The 22211-nt window shown below is 38.1% G+C and overlaps 1 protein-coding gene across 3 annotated transcripts in view; it reads right to left on the bottom strand.

The window, feature by feature from the left end:
* The window catches only part of SPATA6 (spermatogenesis associated 6), a 113983-nt gene extending 99320 nt beyond the window's left edge, over window positions 1-14663 (bottom strand). For 2 of the 3 annotated variants that reach the window (XM_007521335.3, XM_007521337.3), the window contains exon 1: window positions 14441-14662. In XM_007521335.3, coding sequence (XP_007521397.1) covers window positions 14441-14491 — 51 coding nt within the window. In that variant the 5' untranslated portion in view covers window positions 14492-14662. Of the gene's footprint in view, window positions 1-14440 lie in introns of all 3 variants that reach the window. The other variant, XM_016187358.2, reaches the window with a different exon arrangement.
* Window positions 14664-22211: the final 7548 nt, after the last annotated feature.

Raw genomic sequence — 22211 nt, 5'->3', positions numbered from 1 at the left:
TTATCTAGGGATAGAAACTATCTTTATCTCATTCCTGTATCCAAGTATCATAGACTTTCAATGTTAAGAGGAAACCTAGACAGCATAATTGCTATGCAAAAAACTTTCATGCCTGAGGGTCTGAGGTCCCAGGTTCAATCCACAGGACCACCATAAACCAGAGCTGAGCATTGCTCAAGTCTTTGCATCTCTATTTCTGTTTCATTCTCTGTCTCTATCTCTGACATCAACTTAAGTAAAATAGAAAAAAAAAAAAAAGGAAATCCAGTGATTATCTTTATAACTTTATAACCCCTCTGTCTTCCCTTCCTCTCTCGATTTCTGTCTTGTCCAAGAACAACAACAGCAATAACAACAATAGCAGCAACAACAATGGAAAAAAGACAGACTCTAGGAACAGTGGATTCATAGGCTTGCCCTAGGGATACATTTGCTGGAGGCAAAAAAAAAAAGATTGTATAACAATTGAGTCAAAATTACCATGTAAAATGAAAGTAAATACATGCAAAGTGCTTAAAATAGTACCTAGCATAGCATTCATTCAAGCATTTTGAGAGTACTTACTTAAAACCATTTGTAAAATTAATTTAATCTACTTTTAACTTTTCATTGTAGCTAGTAAATTTTTTAAATTACAATCTTGGCTCTCATATTATATTTCTGTTTAACAGTACTATTTTAAATGTCCTCACTGGAAACTACTGAGTCTCTTTCCAATGTAATATGTATGTGCAAGAAGGCATGAACTGCTTCTTTGTCTACTTCTTCAAATGCTGCTAGTCTCTAAAGGAATTTTCATGGCAGCTTTCCAAAAGGAAAGCCAAAAAGAATGTAAATCATCAGATGCAATAAACAAGAAGCAAATATCAAGCAGTTAACTTAAACCAACCATATGAGTTAACTACATGAATGTAGATACTCATTGCATCTTATTAAAAGGTAGAAGTTCCCACTCATCAACAGAAGTTGAGTAAAAAGATCTGAAAGGGAAACTAAAAGCAGGACCTGATCAAATTGTAAGTAGGGCACCAAAGTAAAAACCCTGTGGTGAGGGGTAGACATGTAGCTTCCTGGGCCAGTGGGGGGTGGGAGTGGGCGGGAGGGATGGGTCACAGTCTTTTGGTGGTGGGAATGGTGTTTATGTACACTCCTAGCAAAATGTAGACATATAAATCAGTAGTTAATTAATATGAGAGGGGGAAAATCAGTTGTATGTCTCAAAGTTTCTCAAAAGACAAACTGAATCTTTTTAATATATAGGCTGTGTATTTGATATGCAGACTCTCTCAAAAGCCTAGACCAAGTAGATTAGAAGCATCCAATAGCACAGCTATATACAAGATACTGATACTGTACAGCAAACCCTAACAAAAGGACTTTTCAAAGTTAACCCAATTACCAAATAATGTGATGATAACATTAACTATCAATTGTCTTTTTGAACCCTAAGACAGCAGGAACCTCACATCTCCACTATAGAGCCCCTACTTCCCCCAGTCCTGGAACCCTTGGATAGGGCCCACTTTCCCGTATGCCTCTCCCAATTCATACCAAATAACATTGCATCCGCCGATCACAACCTAACCAACACAACGATTGCCACCTCAACATGCTTCACCTCAGACTGTGTCCAGAGACTTCAGTGTGGAATGACAACCCTTCAGCTTCATTACTCAGGTGAGACCTTTCCTTTTATAGTACACTCTAATTTCATCTCAGGTGGTTCACTTTCTAACAAAGTCCCATAACCTAGATATACACCAGTTTCTGTGAGAGAGAGAGCTTATGTGCACACGTATCCATAAACTACTGCAAAATATATACCTGAAAGCAGAAGTACACTAGAGTTTGCAGTGAGTACCTCCCTAACACTTCTTCTCCACTATTCCAAGCTTTGGATCCATGATTGCTCAACAATTTGTTTGGCTTCGTATGTTAACTCTCTTTTCAGTCACCAGGTTCCAGATGCCACCAGGATGCTGGCCAGGCTTCCCTGGATTGAAGACCCCACCAATGTGTCCTGGAGCTCAGCTTCCCCAGAGACACACCCTACTAGGGAAAGAGAGAGGCAGACTGGGAGTATGGACCGACCAGTCAACGCCCATGTTCAGCGGGGAAGCAATTACAGAAGCCCGACCTACCTTCTGCAACCCTCAATGACCCTGGGTCCATGCTCCCAGAGGGATAGAGAATGGGAAAGCTATCAGGGGAGGGGGTGGGTTATGGAGATTGGGTGGTGGGAATTGTGTGGAGTTGTATCCCTCCTACCTTATGGTTTTGTTCATTAATCCTTTCTTAAATAAAAAAATTAAAAAAAAAATAATAAAAAAATAAAAGGTAGAAGTTGACATATTAGAGGGGGGTGAAGCTAAATGCTATATACAGTTCACAAAACTAAAGACTCTAACCCTTTCAAGATAAAGGCATGGACAGAAAACATTTTGAGAGTGGGTGTAAACACCTTAAAAAATCAGCCACTGGACACATTGGTGGGGTTGTCTGTCCAGGGATGTCTGGCTGGCATAATGCTAGCATCTGGAATCTGATGACTGAAAGGAGAGTTAGCATATAAAACCAAACAAGCTGTTCACTAATCATGAACCTAAAGGATGGAGTAGTGCAATGAAGAGTTGGGAGGTCTCCGTTTTGTAGATAGCTAGTAGGCATATTTTAGTTACAATCCAAAGGGTCTGTGGCTATATTAGGCTTTTTTTTTTCTTTTTTCTTTTTCTTTTTCCCCTGAGCCTGAAATCTGATATGCAGGTGAATCCAAGTTATTGTCTGGGGAGATGATGCCATAGCTAGAAAAAGGACCAGAAAGCTGGATCAGGGAAAAGAGTAGCTCCCAAATATGGAAAAGGTGTATAAATATTGTTGACTGTAAACCCAATCTATTTGATATGCTGTCAGGCCCATACTCAGCTTAGGAGCCTATGTGACCTCTGCATCCCTGTAGATCTGAGCTCACATTTTGTGGTCATGAGTAGGAACATTCCATGCTGCCCCAATATCAGGACCTATCTTCCTCAGGTGTAGCATAGAGTATGTGGTCCAGCCTCTGTTCAGAGGATGGAACATTCTCTATCTTTGTTTATCCAAGTTGAGAGCAAGGTACTATTGGGGGGGGGGGGAGTACAAAGAGGTCTATTCTGTTATTCCTGATAGAGATGACAGGTAACAATGGAGAGAGGGATTTATTTGAGGTCTAGGCCCATTATGTCTGTTTGGGAGTCTCAGGACTCCCTGACTAGGGCCCCAGCTGATGGAGTGGCCTGATAATGACTAAAGAGTTATCATTAAAGTATGCCAGTCTCCTACCCTTATTCAGCTTTTGCAGTCCTTGCTTTGATAAGGTTAGCTTTGGAGTGAGTACGGGAAGTGTAATAGGAAGTAGGTAAGGAGGGTATCTAAGTCTAAGTAGGCATTATTTCATTATGAACTTTATACTGACTCACTGCAGACTATTGTGTACTTTTGCCTTCAAGTATATATTTTGCCCTAATTTATGGATACATGTAAACATATGCTCTATCTCATGGGATCTGGTCCCCAGAACCCCACCCCACTGGGAAAGAGAGAGGCAGGCTGGGAGTATGGATCGACCTGCCAACACCCATGTTCATCAGGGAAGCAATTACAGAAGCCAGACCTTCCACCTTCTGCATCCCACAATGACCTTGGGTCCATACTCCCAAAGGGTTAAAGAATAGGAAAGCTATCAAGGGAGGGGATGGGATACGGAGTTCTGGAGGTAGGAATTGTAACCCTCTTATCCTATGGTTTTGTCAGTGTTTCCTTTTTATAAATAAATTAAAAATAGAGAGAATAAATAAATATTATTTTAAAAATCAGCCCCTATATAAAAGCAATGTGAACACTATCAAACACACTGTCAGAATAAACATGTTAGCACTCTAGAAATTAACCAGAGATATATAATAATCTGAGGAAGACATATTTAAAAAAAATAGCTGATTTTGGCAAAAAATACAATTAAGTTTTTTAACATACTCTATTACCAATTCCCTATACTCTGTCTTGATTATATCTTACTACCTTTCAGCTACCAATTTGCAGATGCTATGATTCCATTCTAAACTCCCTGGGCAGACGACTTCATCACCTTTCCAGAGCCCTACCTCACAAGGGAAATATAGACCTGCCAACTTGCATGTGCAGCAGAGAAAAAACTACAGAAGCCAAAACTCCCATCTCCTTAACCTCATAAAGAATTTCATCTATACTACCAGACGGGGAGAAATGTTAGTGGAAGATGACCAAAGGGCTTGGAACTCCAATTCCATCAGGACCCGGAAAAGAAAAGGAATAAAGAAAGGACATTCAGCAGTAGCAGTGGGTGTAGATGTGACTTAGAAAGGAAGAGAAGGCAGGACCATAAGAAAAATCGGCAAGTACATATAAATATATATAGATATAGAATAATCAACTTGCATCTGTGACCTTGGGATAACTACTATAGCTTCCAATGGAGGGAATGGGGACACAGAACTCTGGTGGTGGGAATGGTAGGAAATTATACTCCTGTTATCTCATAATTTTGTAAATCAGTAATAAGTCGCTAATAAATTAAAATTAAAAAAATTTAAATCATCTTAATTATGAAAACCAGTAGTGGGGGCTGGGCGGTAGCATAGCAGGTTAAGCGCACATGGTACACAGCACAAGGACCATGTACATGGTGCAAAGCGCAAGGACTGTCGTAAGGATCCCCACCTGTAGGGAGGTCGCTTCACAAGCAGTTAAGCAGGTCTGCAGGTGTCTCTCTTTCTCCCTGCCCCCCCCCCCGTCTTCCCCTCCTCTCTCCATTTCTCTCTGTCCTATCCAACAATAGCAACTATAACAATAAAAACCATAACAAGGGCAACAAAATGGAGAAAACGGCCTCCGGGAGCAGTGGATTTGTATTGCAGGCACTGAACCCCAGTGATAACCCTGGAGGAAAAAAAGGAAGGAAGAAAGGCAGGCAGGCAGGCAGGCAGGCAGGCAGGCAGGCAGGCAGGAAGGAAGGAATAGGAAAGAGGCCCAGTAGTCTCACAGTCAGTGTAGAAGAGATTTAGAGTTACCTCTAGGGGAATTCTCATCGTAGACGTCACAGTACTTGGAAACTTCCACTGAATGACTTTTCTTTATTTGACAGAATCAAATAAAGCTTATTCATAATGGATACCCCATGTCTCCCATCTGATCCCAACTATTCAAGTTGTTTGTAAAAAAAAATAATAGTTTAATACCACAGATAACTCAGACACTGGTCATAATGGGGACAAATAATTTGATGACTTAAAAAGAAAAACAGGAGTTCAAGATGTGTGTATATTATTTTTCAGATTAAATGGTAAAAAGATTAGATTTATTTAAGTGGACCCTTTGCTCCAAGATGCAGAGCAAACTACATTCTCTCACAAAGATAGAGAAATTTACTTCTCATTAATACTGTCAATGATTAAATGCAGATGGCTTGTCTACCTTCTTATTCCAGTACTTTTCCCAATCTTTGTTTGATATTCAGTGGTAAAATAGTTAAAGAAACCTATATATTATCAGATGGTAAACACATGTATCCTATACAAAACAGAATAGAGATGAGTCCATAGTCCTGTATGTCACAGTGTACGCTGTGCTTGAATACACAAATATAAACTGAAAATACATAATCCTTGTGGGCAGACCATTCAGACAAAGCAAAAAAAATGAAAATGAAGATATGTCAGAGAAAGTAAAGTTGATTTCATAATGGCAGAGAAAGTCCTCCATCCAACAAATGAAATAAATTATTTTCAAGTAGAGAAATTTCACAATAAATGTGTAAGTAACCAGACACAGAGGGAAATTTCAACTGAAATAACTTGTATCATACAGACTTCACCTCATTTAATACTTTAATGAAATTAAATTTAAATAGCACTATAAAAGATGGTGTGTGGAGGGGTGGTTGTGTATGTCAGGGGATAACATAGACCTTATGCAACTTGATACTAAAGTAAACTTCTAAATAGTTCAAAGCTAAAGTAAAAATTATAAGACTATAAAATGCTTATAGAGGCAAATCATTTAATAAAGATGATATTATCAATTCTTTGGGATGACAGTTAAACAGCACTTATAAATTAACCAAGTCCCTTGAAGGATATTACAATGAGAATAGTACTGAGAGAGACATATAAGAATGAGAATATAAAATTCACAATAGTGATTAGCCAGAGGGAAGAAGAGAGGAGGGTTTCTATTAGAGAGTGAAAAACACAAGAAGCTTCAACTTTTTCTGTAAAATTTTACTTAAATTGGTAGGTGGGCACATGGGTGTTTATTATGTTACATCTTGTAACTTTCTGTATATATGAAATACTTCAAAATAAATATTTTAAAAATGAGAAACCTAAAACCAAATGAAATAATAATTTGACACATAAAGTTAACATGTCATCCATGAACACAAATAAAAGGTCAAAAATAAGAATTTAGGCAATCAAACTCAGTAAAAAAATAATAAAAAATACAACTTGTTTGAAAACTCATAGGAATGTAAAGAGAGTAATAGCACATACTGTGCCCTCTCTTACAGAGTATGGTAGCATTGTAAAATGTTATCATTAGACTGAGAAGACAGTCAAGGTAATTCAAAGATCATTTTATTTTTAACATTAGTAACACAGCAGAACTCTCTTAACTCAAAAATCCCACAGCCATTATTATACTAAGTTGAACTATATTAAATCACAATGCTTTTTAAATTTAAAATAGTATAATAACATTAATTAATTTCTTAGGAGTCAATCTAATACTTAGTAGTGAAGCTTCAGAAGCACAACTCAAAAAAAGACAATTTGTGGGCCAGGTGGTAGCACACTCAGTAGACAGCACCTGTTGTCATGTGCAAGGATCCAAGTTCAAAACCTTGGACCCCACCTGCAAGTGAGAAGCTTTACAAGCTGTGAAGCAATGCTGTAGGTGTCTTTCTCTCTCTCCCCCCTACCTTCCCTTTCAATTTCTGTCTCTATAAAAGAAAAAAAAAATGATACCAAGAGTAGTGGATTAACCATGCCAGCACTGAGCCCCAGCAATAAACCTGATGGCAATAAAAAATTTAAGCCAAAATATATATGTGGGGTACATTTTTTTTTTTACAATTTAGCATTATTTTAAGGATTTTATTCAAGTACTAAGTCGGGGAAAAAGAGATAAATAAGAAATGTCAAAACTATTGTTATTTGCAAACATTTTTCCACAGTGAAAATCCAAACAACTACTAGAACTAACCTAAGATCTCAGAAGTGCTGTTTAGTATAAAATGCGAAACAAAATCTATTCAAGAATGTTTATTGGAGAACCACTTCTAATATCCAGAATGAAAATAATGCGAAAATGTCCACCAACAAGACAATGAATACAGAGGAAGTGAATATATAACAACAAAAGAGTATGCAAGAAGGGGCAGAAGATAACTCACTGGACAGCATACATTTTTAACATGTGTGAGAAGTTGGGCTCAAGTGCCCTACCACCACATAGGGACACTATTCAAAAGGGAAGCTTTCAAAGTGGTGGAACACTGCCCTGATAACTCCTCTTCTTCTTCTTTCATGCTCAAGTTGGAAGCTTAACAAAAGAGTCTGCAAGGATCAGTGGAATAATGAAGGTATGAAGCCCCAAGCCCCAAGTGAAGTTCTGGCAAATAATAATAATAATAATAACAAAAGAAAGGGAAATAGAGAGAGAGTTAGAGAGAAAGAGAAACAGGAGGAATGGAGGGAGGGAAAAAGAAAAAAGACATGTAAATGAATAGTAGGTATATAAGAAGCACTCAATATTACTTATCATCATGAAACTGTAAATCAAAACCATTTCCAAAATGTGAAGAAATAAGTGTTGGTGTGGATATGGGTAAAGGGAACTACAGAGTACTGTTGGTAGGAACGTAAACTGGGTACCTTATGGAAAACATTATAAAGCTTCCTCAGAGTATGAATGGAACCACCATTTCAGCAATTCCACTACTGGAGATAGCAATATATATATATATCTCAAAGGAATTATGATCTGAATCCCAGAAGTATGTCTTAATCCCATGTTCATTGTAACATATAATAGTAGAGAAATAAGTCAGAGATAATCCAATATTGTATGACACCACTTACATGTGTAATATAAAAAGACAAGCTCAGAAACTAAGAGTAGAATGAATGGTTATAGGGCTGGGGTGAGGAAAATGGAGATATCAGGCAAAGGCACAAATATTCAGTTTTAAAATTAACAAACATGGTTATTATACACAACATGGAGATTATACTTAATAATAACATGCAACTAACACTTAAACAGCATGGGTTTGAACTGCTGATAACTGCTGATACACTTATATACTGACTTTCTTGCAAACAGATAGTATAAACTTAAGGTATTATAAACACAGCACAGTGATATAAATATTTTCTTTTTCTAATGACTTTCAATAATATGTTCTCTTCACTAGTTTACTTTATAGTAAGAATACAGTATGTGGGGCCAGGAGGTAGGGCACCGATGGAGAGCACATGTTACCATGCACAAGGACCCAAGTACAAACACCTGGTCCCCAGCCACAGTGGGGAAGCTTCATGAGCAGTGAACCAGGTCTGCAAGTCTCTCTCTCTGTCTCTCTCTCTCTCTCTCTCTCACTCACTCACTATCTCTCTCTTTCAATTTATTTATGTCCTATGAAAGAAAGGGAAAAAATGAAGGAAAGGAAGGAAGGAAGGAAGGAAGGAAGGAAGGAAGGAAGGAAGGAAGGAAGGAAGGAAGGAAGGATGACCACTAGGAGCAATGGATTCCTTATGTAAGACCTAGCCTCAGTGATAACCATTGTGAAACATATAAAATGTAACATTTACCCTATCAGTGAAGGAATAACAGTATTCAGGATTTTTTTTCTTATAAAATTTAAGGTTTATAGCAGCCCAGGACGTGGTGCAGTAAATAAAACATTGGACATATAACATTGTTCTCCAAAGATCCACTGAGGCAAGCTACATTTTGTTTCTCAGCAATATTTTTATCACAAGTCCATTAAGGAACACAAAATGTGTTATGTAACAAAATATTTGAAGCTCACTATGTTTTTGTTCTCATATTACCAAAGTATGGGATTTTTATTAAACTAAGACAGCTGCAATAAACAAATAAACATTTATTTGGGAGTGTAGAGGGACGAATGGAATGCTATTCCAACAAACAAGAAAATGAAACATCTTTTAAAAATTTTTTATTACCTTTATTTATTGGATAGTAACAGCCAGAAATTGAAAGGGAAGGGGGTGATAGGAAAAGAGACAGAGAGACCCCTGCAACAGTGTTTCACCACTCGCAAAGCTTTCCCCTTGCAGGTGGGGACTGGAGGCTTGAACCTGGGTCTTTGCTCACTGTAACATGTGCACTCAACCAGGTGTGCCACCACCAGGTCCCTATTTGTACTTTAAAAAATACTTTTATTTACTTATTATTGGGTAGAGACAGAGAAAAATTGAGAGTGGAGGAGGAGGTAGAGAGGGAAAGAGACAGAGAGACACCTACACCCCTGCTTCACCACTTGTGAAGCTTTTCTCCTGAAGGTGGACCATGGGATGAAACTGGGTCCTTGCACACTATAACAAGTGCACTTCACCAGGTATACCATCACCCGGTCCCAAAACATCTAATTTCTGGTATACAGATTTTGGGAACAAATTAAATGCCACAACAAAGGGAAATATCTGGCCATAAGCAATTACATTTCTGAGTCTGATCTGTTGAAAAGGCAATGCATGCAAAAAGGTTTTCAAAAATATTTCATATAGGCTTTACCTATGACAACCACAACCTGGTAACAACCTAAATAATCATCAAGGAGGAGGATGTATAAACATGTTGTGGTATGTATACACAATGAATATTAATCTACACTATAAAGGAACAAACAACTACATACAGCAATGTGAATGAATTTCCTAAGTATGCTGAGCAAAATAACACACACACTACTTTCTGAATGGCTCTATTTAATATGATTTTCAAGTAATGGGCAAAATAATTTATAGTGATAAAATCAGAACAGTCCTTCCTTCTGATTGGAATTGGAAAGGGTAAAAATAAATTTTCTGGGTAATAGAAGTGATCTAAAATTTAATTGAAGTAATGTTTACACAGGTGTACAAATCTGATGGTAAAACAATAAAGGAAATGTGGGGATGAAAATGTAGAACTACTCTATGTTAAAATGAACTTAAAGATGTAAAAACTGGGCAGGGGTAGATAGCATAGTGGTTATGCAAACAGCCTGAGGCTCCAAAGTCCCAGGTTCAATCCCTTGCACCACCATAAGCCAGAGCTAAACAGGGCTCTGGTTAAAAAAGAAAAAAAAAAAGTAGTATGCAAAGTTTGGTTATACCCTGATATGGAAAAGTTAACTATACAAGTCAAGTCATTTTTGGGTTTAGCCTTTTTTTTTATTTTTTTTAAATATTTATTTATTTATTCCCTTTTGTTGCCCTTGTTGTTTTATTGTTGTAGTTATTATTGTTGTTGTCGTTGTTGGATAGGACAGAGAGAAATGGAGAGAGGAGGGGAAGACAGAGAGGAGGAGAGAAAGATAGACACCTGCAGACCTGCTTCACCGCCTGTGAAGCGACTCCCCTGCAGGTGGGGAGCCGGGGTTCGAACCGGGATCCTTATGACGGTCCTTCTGCTTTGCGCCACCTGCGCTTAACCCTCTGCGCAACAGCCCGACTCCCTCAAGTCATTTTTGGAACAGCAAGGAAAATATGAATATGGGCTTAATTTTCTTAGATGTGATAATGATATTGTAGTTACAGAGAATAATTGCCCTCATTTTTTTTTTTTAGATGCATGTTTAAATATTTAGGACTGGAGTACCATGTCAACAATTAACTGAAATTTTCAGGGAAAAAAGTCTATTTTATATATAAACACATATATAGGCAAACCAAACAAATGTACTATACATAAGTCATGGGATATAATTATTCATTGAATTATTTTCTAATTACCTGTATGTGTGAAACATTTCAATAAAAAAATACTGAGTGAAAAAGATGATGCCGAATTCTACAGAAATAGAGTGATTCCCCTGGATATATTAAATGAAAAAAAAAATAGCAAAGTGTAAAACAATTGTTTCAAAAACAGAATGAACTACTATGACACCATCTCCCCAGACAATAACCTGGGTCTACCTGCATATTAGATGTCAGGCACAAACAAAAACTAGTAAAGTCATGGGCCCCTTGGAATATATCTAAAATAGACCTACTAGCTTTTTCCAAAACAGAGACCCCAAATCTATATTTGCAATATTTATGCCTTTAGGTTCATAATTAGTCAACAGTTTGTTCTGATTATATCTTAACTCTTTTTCAGCCACCAGGTTCTAAATGATACCATGATGCCAACAGGACTTCCCTGGGTAGATGACCCCACCAATGTGTCCTGGAGCCTCACCTCCCCAGATCCCTGCCAAACTAGGGAAAGAGAGAAACAAGCTGGCATAATGTATCTATCTGCCATCTCCCATGTTGAGTGGAGAAGCAGTTACAGAAGCCAGACCTTCCACCTTCTACACCCCATAATGATCCTGGGTCCATATTCCCAGAGGGATAAAGAATAGGAAAGATATCAAGGGAGAGGGTTGGATATAGAGTACTGGGGGTGGGCATGATGTGGAAATGTACCCCATTTACCCTATAATCTTGTCAATATTTCCATTTTATAAATAAAAATTAAAAAACAGAATGAGCAATTTTTATTCAGTTGTATAAAAGAATGTATTGTGAAACTGTGTGCTCATATTACAATAAGAAAGAGGAAGCCAATAAAAATGGTTGTCAACCCCAGCTCCCCACCTGGCTGGGAGTCGCTTCACAGGCGGTGAAGCAGGTCTGCAGGTGTCTGTCTCTCCTCCTCTCTGTCTTCCCCTCCTCTCTCCATTTCTCTCTGTCCTATCCAACAATGACAACAATAATAATAACTACAACAATAAAACAACAAGGGCAACAAAAGGGAATAAATAAATAAATACTAATAATAATAAAAAGAAGTAAAAATGGTTGTCATGTACAGATTTGTAAGACTTTTATCCATTTAGCATGTAAACTATAGGAAATAAGTTTAAGGAGACTATGATGCAGACTATGTAGTTTTGACTTTCATACCATGTAAGTGTGAGAGAGTAAATTAAACTGAAAAGAAAAAAACTGAAATTGAAAATATGCTATAAGTATCTATAATCATATAGTTCCTTTGTCTAACTTTTGTTTCTTCTTCTGATCACCAGTCACTAAACAGTTTTTGCTTTTTTTTTTCCAGGTGTTTCTTTTTTGTTCAAACAAGTTAGCATTTTGTTGCAGATCTACCCCTAAGGAGTTGAGTACTATGCAAATGAGCAGCCAGACATCTAAATCTTGATTTACTTGTAAAAAAGAAATGAAATCAATGATTTCAAGGTTTCTTGAACTGCGAACTATTGTGACTCTGATCTTTGCTGGAAAACCAATACTGAGGAGCAGAAAGGGTGAATAAAATTTTCTCTCTAACCCTCTTGAGGCAGTAGGAATTAACAACAAAGCTCTTCCTCTTAGGAAGTCTGTCTTGGCAGAGGAAAGAACAAAGCAACCAGCCTCTCAGGCAGCTCCATTCGTCAAGCATTAATCCCTGGAGGAAGACACAGTCAGTCACAATGTTTACTGGGGCTGAACTCAGAAGTTTCTCTAACAGCCCACTGCAAAAGTTTTAGAAAGCTCATCTATTCTTTTGCTAAATGAATTTTACTTTTAAAAAATTCAAATATTTTAGCAAATGTAGGAGGGAAACATCTGAAGCTAGGGCTACAGAGTTTCTCATACAAGAGTCAAATAAAATCTACACAGGCTGAAAGAAAAGCTTAGCATGTCTGGGACAAGTCCACCCCTCCTCCTATGCCCTGACCAACCGCCCTTGTTTAAGACCTAACAAAAGCCCTGAAGTCCCTGAAGGGTGTAAAATGTCTCAAAGTCTTGTGATTTCTCTAGAGGTTGTATTTCTGTGCTGCAACAATCTCCTTCTGAAGTGAGGAAGATGCAGCCAGGAAAGAGGGGTGGGGCGGGGGGGCCACAAGTGCAGTTTAAGTGGAGAAGTCTTGCCTGCAGGATGTGCAAGGAGGAAGCTGGAAGGCTTCTTTTGTGTTGCACCCAGGGGAGTGGAGCTCAATATCTAAATATCCCCATAGCTACCCCCCAGTTTTGTTAGGAGGTCAGAAAAGAAGACCAAACTGAAAGATAAAAAGTGAAGGGGGAGAGGGGAGTGGACAATTTTGATTCTGAAAGTCCTTATAAATCTAAAACCGGTTTATTTGGAGCTGGGATGTTCATGTGGAAGGAATGAGAGAAGAGGGAAGCAGTTCAAATATCCGTGGGAGACTTTGCTGTGGTTATTTAGAGAGGAATGAACTTTTCTCATAGGAGGGAGGGGTCCAAATCCCTTCACAGGAAGGAGGATATGTTTTTTGGTGTTTTGTTTTGTTTTGTTTTGTTTCCAAAGTTGAACTTACACAAGTTAGAGACAAAATACAGTTAAGCAAATTGACAGTGGCTGGGGAAAGTTTCCCGTTTTCTCCAACAAGTTTTGAGAGTAAGTTTCCTTTCAAAGTTGGTACCTTTCTTGGAGTGACAAAGAACAAGAGATTCCTCTTAACAGATGCTGGAATGAGGTGAGAGGTGGAGGACGGGGTATGTACTCTGGAGTTCATCTGAAATGAGTTTGAGTCAATGACAAGGTGTTTTATGCAAAGATGAAGCATTTCTGTTACTGGGTGTAGGGATTCTACATTGAAGAAAGAGTTAATCAGAAGTTTGAAAATGGGTTTGAGAAGAATCTACCTGCAGTGACTTTTGAGGAACTCACCCTCTCACCCTTACACACACACACACACACATACACACACACACACACACACACACACACACCCCAAAACTGGAGAGAAGCAGGGTCAGCAACGCTCTAAGAATAATACTCTCACTAAGCTGGGCCAGTAATACTCTTTTCACTAAGATCTGAGATGAGGAATTCACAGTGAAGTCCACTCCAGCACCCATTGCAAGTCACTGAACTTGGCAGATGGGGAGCTGCTCCTTGAAGTGATTTAAAAGTAATCTGAAGAAACGCAAACTAGAAGTTGGGGGGAGAGGGGAGGTGAAGAGAGCTTTGCTGGGGGTCTGGTCTCTGCCCGGACTAGCAGGATATTGTGGTTTGAGGAACAGGCCGAGGTTGACACCCTGGGTCAGAGCGCCCTAGGGGTGGATCTGAGGGTGAAGGAAGCTCTGCGTGCACTCGGGTAAGCTGAGACGGGCAGAGGCAGCGTCTGCTCTGGGTCTCAGGGACACCCAGGCACATGTTGGGGGGCATGGCGGGTACTTACAGAGCGGATCTCCAGCGCCAGGGCGCATTGTAGCGCCTTCACCTTCGGCATCCGCGCAGGGTGGGCAGGCGGGGTGGCACCCCGGCGGCGGGCCCGAGTGAGGAGAGGAGACGCGGGGGACAGGGAGGAGATGAGGTGGCGGCGGTGGCAGCAGTGGCCCCCAGGCCGGGGCCCGCGGTCCAGCCTGGGTCCCGCCCGAGTAGCAGCAGTGCGCGGGGCGTGGACTCGTTGTCATGGCAACCGGGAGGGGCGGGGCCGGAAAAAGTCCAGAGGGGACGCTCAGAAGCCACTGCAGTTGGGGGCGGGGCTTCTCCAGGAGGCGGGGCTTCCAAAGGGCCTGGGGCGGGGCAGTTGTTCTATGACGTCAGCTGTGGCTTCAGGGCAAGATAATGGAGAGAACAGGTGTTTGGAAAATGGGGACAGTGCACAGCTCAGATTATACACCATCACAGATAAAACAGAATCTAAGAGACTAAGCCTTTTGGTAACGTGGTTGCAGAGTAGTATTCTGGTGTGTGTGTGTGTGTGTGTGTGTGTGTGTGTGTGTGTGTGTGTAGTATTCTGGTGTGTGTCTGTGTGTGTGTGTGTCTGTGTGTGTGTGTCTGTGTGTGTGTGTGTCTTTGAGTGTGTGTGTCCATAGTTATCATTGGACATTTAGGTCATTTCCATATTTTGGCTATTTTATGTAGTACAGCTATGAACATAGGGGTATATATATTGTTTCATTTTGTCTCTTTTTTTACTACTTTATTTTTTTTATTGCCACCAGATTTATCACTGGAGCTTGGTTCCAGCACTACGAATCCACCTCTCCCAGCAGCTATATTTTCCCTATTTATTTATTATTTAATTAATTTATTTATTTAATTCTATAGGACAGGGAGAAAACGAAAAAGGGGAGAGAAAGACATCTGAAGACTTGCTTTACCTCTCGTGAGGTTTGGCTGCAGGTGGGAAGATGGGACTCGACATAAGTATTATGTGCACTTAACCCTGTGCTCCACAACCGGATCCCTCAGTTTGTATTTTCATGACCTTTGGTGTGGTATTACTGGATCATAAGTTATTTCCATTTTAATATGCTTAAGGACTCTCCATTCTGATTTCCATAGGATTTACACAACTTTGCAGTCCCACCCAGGATGAGATCATATCATTTGGTATAAATGGAACTGTAGATGATTATGCTAAGTGAAAAAATAAGGAGGTGAACAACTAACTACCAGATAGTTTGTTTCATATGTATAATATAGATGACTAAAGCAAACAAACTTGCAAAGAAAAAAATGGTAGCCAAATTGTCTCTCAAATTTTGTGAGAATTATGGTAGTTGGGGATGGGAGAGTTAAGTGTGAATCACTGCACACAGGATTTTGGTTGTAAATTATACATATCTTGTAAGGATGTGAAACTATACCTCTGAAATATAATTTTGTAAAACACTCTTATGTTACTAATAATTAAAATGTAATTAAAGTCACTTTAGTGTGAAAATATTATGCCTGCAGTAGTGTATAGAACATACTCATCTTAATAACTATAAAACAAATATCAGTGCATCTAATTCCAGATTAAGACACAGAACACTGCCAACACTTTAGAGGTACCCCCAAGACCCCAATGTCTTCCTGGAAATAATCACTACCTTGGTCTTTCTTCCAATGCTTTCCTTGACTTTCTGAATACTTTTGATGTTTATGTGTGCATTCCTAAGCAAGATTTATTTTCTGGTTTTGATTCAATATTAACAAAATTAGTATCATCTGTATTCTTCTGAAACTTGTTTTTCTCATCCCCTTCCCTCTCGATGTCTGGCTGATTCTATCCAATAGATAAATAAAGATGATAAAAATGTATCAAAAAACAATATTATAAGTATTCTAGTCAGTGTTTACCTATACAAGGGCTAGAGTAGATGTAGGTTGACTTGAGTGTTAGGCTTTACATGTGTGGGACTGGAATAATTAGTAATAATGTCACAACACTTTCAAAATTAGTTCTACCTATTTATGTTCTTGCAGAGTATGTGAAAAGTTCTTATTTTTCCACATCCTCCCCAATAGTATTATTTCTATTTCTAGTGTTAGTTATTTGTGGGTGTATCATCCAGATACTTCATTGTGGATTCATTTTTTTCATCTTTTATTATTAGTGAGATTGATTACCTTTTCATGGCTATATATTAGTCTTCATAATTTCTCTTTTGTGTGTTGTCTTGTATTTCTCTCTTCCTTATTTTGTTACAGTACCTCTCACTGAATTATATAAATAATTTATATATTCTCAATACTAATTCACTATTATATGTGTTGCATATACCTTCCCCAGTGTGTAGTTGGGCCTTTTAAGTTTCCATGGAATTGTGGAGTGAAGTAAAATTCTGTTGTACTTCTGACTATCTGGTATATCTCTACACTGGGAAACTGCTGAGCTGATGACTGCAGAGACCTGAAGTCATAAAAGAAAAAAGGATATAAAATAGTCACCCCTGAGGTGAAGATTTCACACATAAAGACCAGAACCCCCTTTGTCATGTTGTAAGTTACTGCTAGGGGGTGGAATTGGGGTATATGAAGATATACTTCACAGTCTAGTCTTCACCTCTGCAAAAGTACACTCCAGAATAAAAAGAAAGCTTTAAAAGCCCCAGTCCTTATGCTGTCTCCACAAACAGATAACCTCTGACTCTGAAAAATAAGAAACTCCTTTTTTTATTATGCATGACACTTTACTCTTTCAGGGAACTGCAAGTCTCCTTTTTTCTCTTGTACAAGGGTTATGTTTATCTTTCTGTGCATATACTCTATTTGTACCAACCATGTATACTGAGGACCAGAATTTCAGCAGTGGAAGAGCAGCATTCAAAGAAATCTAATGTTCTCCTCACATCTGAAATCTGTTTCCTCTGAATAATCTCACTAATATTAATAAATCTTCAAATTGTTCCACAGTGGTGAGTACTTTTAGTAAACATGGTGAAACAAAAGAGATATTACATATTAGTGTGTGGATATTCTAAGTTTGAATAAAGAATTTGAATGCCACCCAGATTCCTACACTAGTCTACACTCCCACCAACAATGTTCAAGTGTTTGTTTTTTTTTTTTTGCCTCCACATATTACCTACTTTGACATTATCAGGCTGTTTTCTCCAGTATAATAGGTGCTAATTATTATTTCACTATTAAATTTCTGAGATTACTCTTGTATCTAAGCATATCCTTACATAATATTTTCCACTTTCACTATAAACTCTATATCCTTTGCCATATTAAGTTTTTATCTTTCTTGTTTTCATAAGTATTCTTATGATCTATCTTGTGTAATTTAGTTATCAATACCTAAGTTCCATATATTGCAATATTTTCTTCCTTTTTCTTCTGTTTATAAAATTTGTCTAAGATATCATCAGTTAAAGGAAATATCTAATGTTTAATGTAAATCAATCATATTTGCCTTGTGATTCTGATCATTTAAGATGTCTTTCCCGGGAGTCGGGCTGTAGCGCAGTGGGTTAAGCGCAGGTGGCGCAAAGCACAAGGACCGGCATAAGGATCCCGGTTCGAACCCCGGCTCCCCACCCGCAGGGGAGTCGCTTCACAGGCGGTGAAGCAGGTCTGCAGGTGTCTATCTTTCTCTCCCCCTCTCTGTCTTCCCCTCCTCTCTCCGTTTCTCGCTGTCCTATCCAACAACGACGACAACAACAATAATAACTACAACAATAAAACAACAAGGGCAACAAAAGGGAATAAATAAATAAAATAAAATATTTAAAAAAAAAAAAAGATGTCTTTCCCAAGTATTTCCTATATCTACTTCTACTACTTCATAGCTTGACTTTCACATTTTGGTATCTGGTCTACGAAGATTCAATCTTTGTACATGATACTAGGTAGGAATCCAGGATCCAGTTTTATTTGTTAACTTATTGAATAGAGACAGAGAGAAATTGAGACAGAATGGCAAGATAGAAAAAGAGACAGAGAGATACTTAACAGTACTACTTCATCACTGGCCAAACTTTCCCCCTGCAAGGGAAGTGGGGTGGGGTAGGAATGGAAACCAGGAACTTGAACTGGAGTACTTATACATTATAACATATGCCACTACCCACCCAGACCCCGAGGAGCCAGTTCCCCATAAAGAGTAGGCTAGATTTCTCAACTATTTCAACTAAATATTTCACACATTCCCCCACTGGCTTGTGACATTGCCTTCACTGTATATTTATGACTTTCTATTCTATTTTGAACTTTTATGTTTCAGTGTTGTGTTTGTCCTGTCCCATCTGACTTCATAATATCCTGTTTGGAAATTTTTTTTTCTTTTTTATGTGAGAGTGATTTAGCTATATTGCTTCTTTTTACTTTAGAATTAGCGTGTCTAATATCTCATGTAGTGCAATTGGAATTGCAATTGCAATGCATTCAACTCATAGACTAAGAAATTTGCACCTTTAAAATATTACATCATTCCATCCTAGAGGATAAAACTGTTTCTATTTGTCAGATAAGCTTATCTCTTACTGGAGTTTTCAAGATTTCTGAATAAAGAGTCCTCTAAATTCCTAGGAATTCAAATTTTTATAATATGGATAATGGTTTCTTATTTTTGTTATATTAACTATAGTTAGCACATCCATACAGAAATGTTATTCTTACAGATTGATAAGAAAAATCTATTAACTGAATTATTAGAATAGTTTCTATTTGTTTCATTGTTACCATTTTTTTTGCTAGAAGGTAAGCACTGTATTGGATATTAATTACTAATACGGTGAATTATCATACACTTGGTAGTATAAATTAATAAAAATTTGGTATTTTATTACACTCCTATATTCGGAAGTCTATCTTATAGAATTTCTTTCTTATATACATTTTGCTTTATTTTATTTTAAAGATGTATTTGTGGGGCTATGTGGTGGCTCACCAAATGCACACGCTATAATACACAAGGAATGGAAGTCAAGCCCATGACTCCACCAACAGGGAGTGGGAGGTGGGTAGGAGGGACTTCATAAGCAGTGGAGCAGTGCTACAACTAGCTCTCTGTCTCTGTTGCTCTCGCTTTTTCTCTCTCCATATTTCCCTTTATGTAGAGGAAGGAAACAGATATGGCTTCCAGTAATGATAGTTTTGCAGGTATTGGTCTCCAGTGATAATTCTGGTGGCAAAAACAAATGCACAAAAATAAGGCCTGGGGTTGAAGATGGATAGATAGATAGATAGATAGATAGATAGATAGATAGATAGATAGATAGATAGATAGATAGAAATTCTGCTCTGGAATGTGTGGTTCTAGGGACCTGATCTGGAACTTCTAGCCTCTTATGTCTTGAGTTCTATCTATTTGCTGAGTCATTGTTTCCTTGCCTTTTCTAGTTTGCAGTGACCACCAACATTCCTTGATTTATGGTTCACTTCCTCCATCTTAAAAATCAACAATAGGAGATCAGGTCTTTTTACATTACACCTCCCTGACCTACTCTTCCACTTTTATAGAAGTTCATGATTATATTGATGTCACCCAGACAATCTCATTTTTTGAAAGCTTAACTGATTTGTAATTACAATTCCATCTTTAATATACCATGTAAATAATAAGCCCTGTAAATAAGATTCCACAGAGTTATATATGAACATCTTGGAGAATCATTATTCTGCCTACTGCAAGCACCACGAAAAAGAACAATGATTGCATTGTAGCAAAGCAACTATGTTTAAAAATTCATGAGTTTGTAGTATTAATGAAAAAAGAAAAAAAAGATTGGTCATATTTAAATTTGGGAACAATTCATTCTGGAAATTTGATAAGTAAGGATTTCATCCTAAATTATTTGTTTGAGTTATATTTTCAGGTAACTACTGCTACAAACTGGTATAAAAAATTAAAATATCAATGGCAGCTAAAGACAGCAGTCAAAATGTTAACAAGTAATTTTATGATGAGTAGGTGAGCCTGACAGCATTCCAAAACACCAATCATTCTTAGCCACTAAAAAGAGAGACAATGAAACAGTGTGTCCTTGCTGAAGTGATCTAAATTACACAACCCCAAGGTTTCCTTTCAAAACTTTAAACTTGAATCTGACCAGCTTTCAAATCTATGACAATGAACAGGAAGTAAAATATTCAAATTGATTTGTGAAGTAAAACCATAGAGATTCAAACAGCAAAGTAAAGACGCCATTATTTCTTCAACAAATAAATTATGAAGGGGGTAATATTATCAAAAGATAACCTATATATAAAATATTGAGACAATAGGAGAAAATTGAATGCTGACAAAATATCTGATATTCTTAAAGAATATTTTTGTTAAATGCCTTATTTATGTATTTATTTTTATCAGGACTGATCAGCTCTGGATTTTAGTGTTGCTGGGGGCTAAACATTGGACTTCAGAGCCTTAAGCAAGAAACAGTTTGCATGACCATTATGTAATCTTCCTAATCCTAAAGAGGTAGACAGTATAATGGTTATGCAAAGAGACTTTCTTGCCTGAGGCTCCAAAAGTTCCATGTTTAATTATGCACAACAATAAACTGGAGCTGAACAGTGCTCTGGTAAAAAAAAAAAATGTGAGCTTAGAACTACAGGGATGCAAAGATCACATAGGCTTCTAAATTGAATATGGGCCCCAAATCACATCAGATCGATGGGGTTTACAGTCAACAATATTTATTTATACACCTTTCCCATATTTGGGAGCTACTCTCTTCCCTGATCCAACTTTCTGGTCCTTTTTCCAGCCATGACATCATCTCTCCAGACAATAACTTGGACCCACCTGCATATCAGATGCCAGGCTCAGGGAAAAAAAAAAACACCAAAAACTAGTATAGTCATGGAATATATCTAAAATAGGTCTACTAACTATCTACAAAAGGGAGAACCCCCCCCCCCCCCAACTCTTCATCTGAACTATTCCAGCCTTTAGGTTCATGATTAGTCAACAATTTGTTTGGCTTTATATGTTAACTCTTTTTTCAGTCACCAGGTTCCATATGCTAAGATGATGTCAACCAGACTTTCCTGGGGAGATAACCCCACCAAATATGTCCTGGAGTTCTGCTTCCCCAGAGCCCTTCACTACTAGGGAAAAATAGAGACAGGCTGGAATTATGGATTGACCTGCCAATGCCCATGTTCAGCGGGGAAGCCATTACAGAAGCCAGACCTTCCTCCTTCTGCACTCCATAATGACCCTAGGTCCATACTCCCAGAGGGATAAAAAATAGTAAAACTATCAAGGGATTGGAGGGGATACAGAGTTCTGGTGGTGGGCATTGTGTGGAGTTGTACCCCTTTTATCCTATGTTTTTTGTCAGTTTCCTTTTTATAAATAAAATTATTTTTGAAAAGAAGAGAAAAGAAAAAGAAAAGGAAAAAAAAATTCCCATACTTTGTGGTCCTGGAAGTGGTACAGTGGACTTAAAAGCATGAGGTATTGAGTTCAGTCTTCTGCAGCACATGTACCTATCTCCTTCTAGCTCTCAAATAAATAATGTCTCAAAGAATTTGTCAACTTTTTTTGTTAAATGGCTCTTTTTTAATAATTTTTTAATCATCTTTATTTATTGGATAGAGACAGCCAGAAATCGAGAAGGGGAAAGACAGAGAGACACCTGCAGCACTGCTTCACCACTTGCAAAGCTTTCCCCCTGCAGGTGGGGACCGGGGGCTTGAACCTGGGTCCTTACGCATTGTAATATGTGTGCTCAGCCAGGTGAGCCACCACCGAGCCCTGTTAAATGGCTCTTAAAGAA

The sequence above is a fragment of the Erinaceus europaeus genome, chromosome 13, assembly GCF_950295315.1.
Source record: "Erinaceus europaeus chromosome 13, mEriEur2.1, whole genome shotgun sequence".
Classification (NCBI taxonomy): domain Eukaryota; kingdom Metazoa; phylum Chordata; class Mammalia; order Eulipotyphla; family Erinaceidae; genus Erinaceus; species Erinaceus europaeus.
This window is presented reverse-complemented; position numbering and strand designations above follow the sequence as displayed.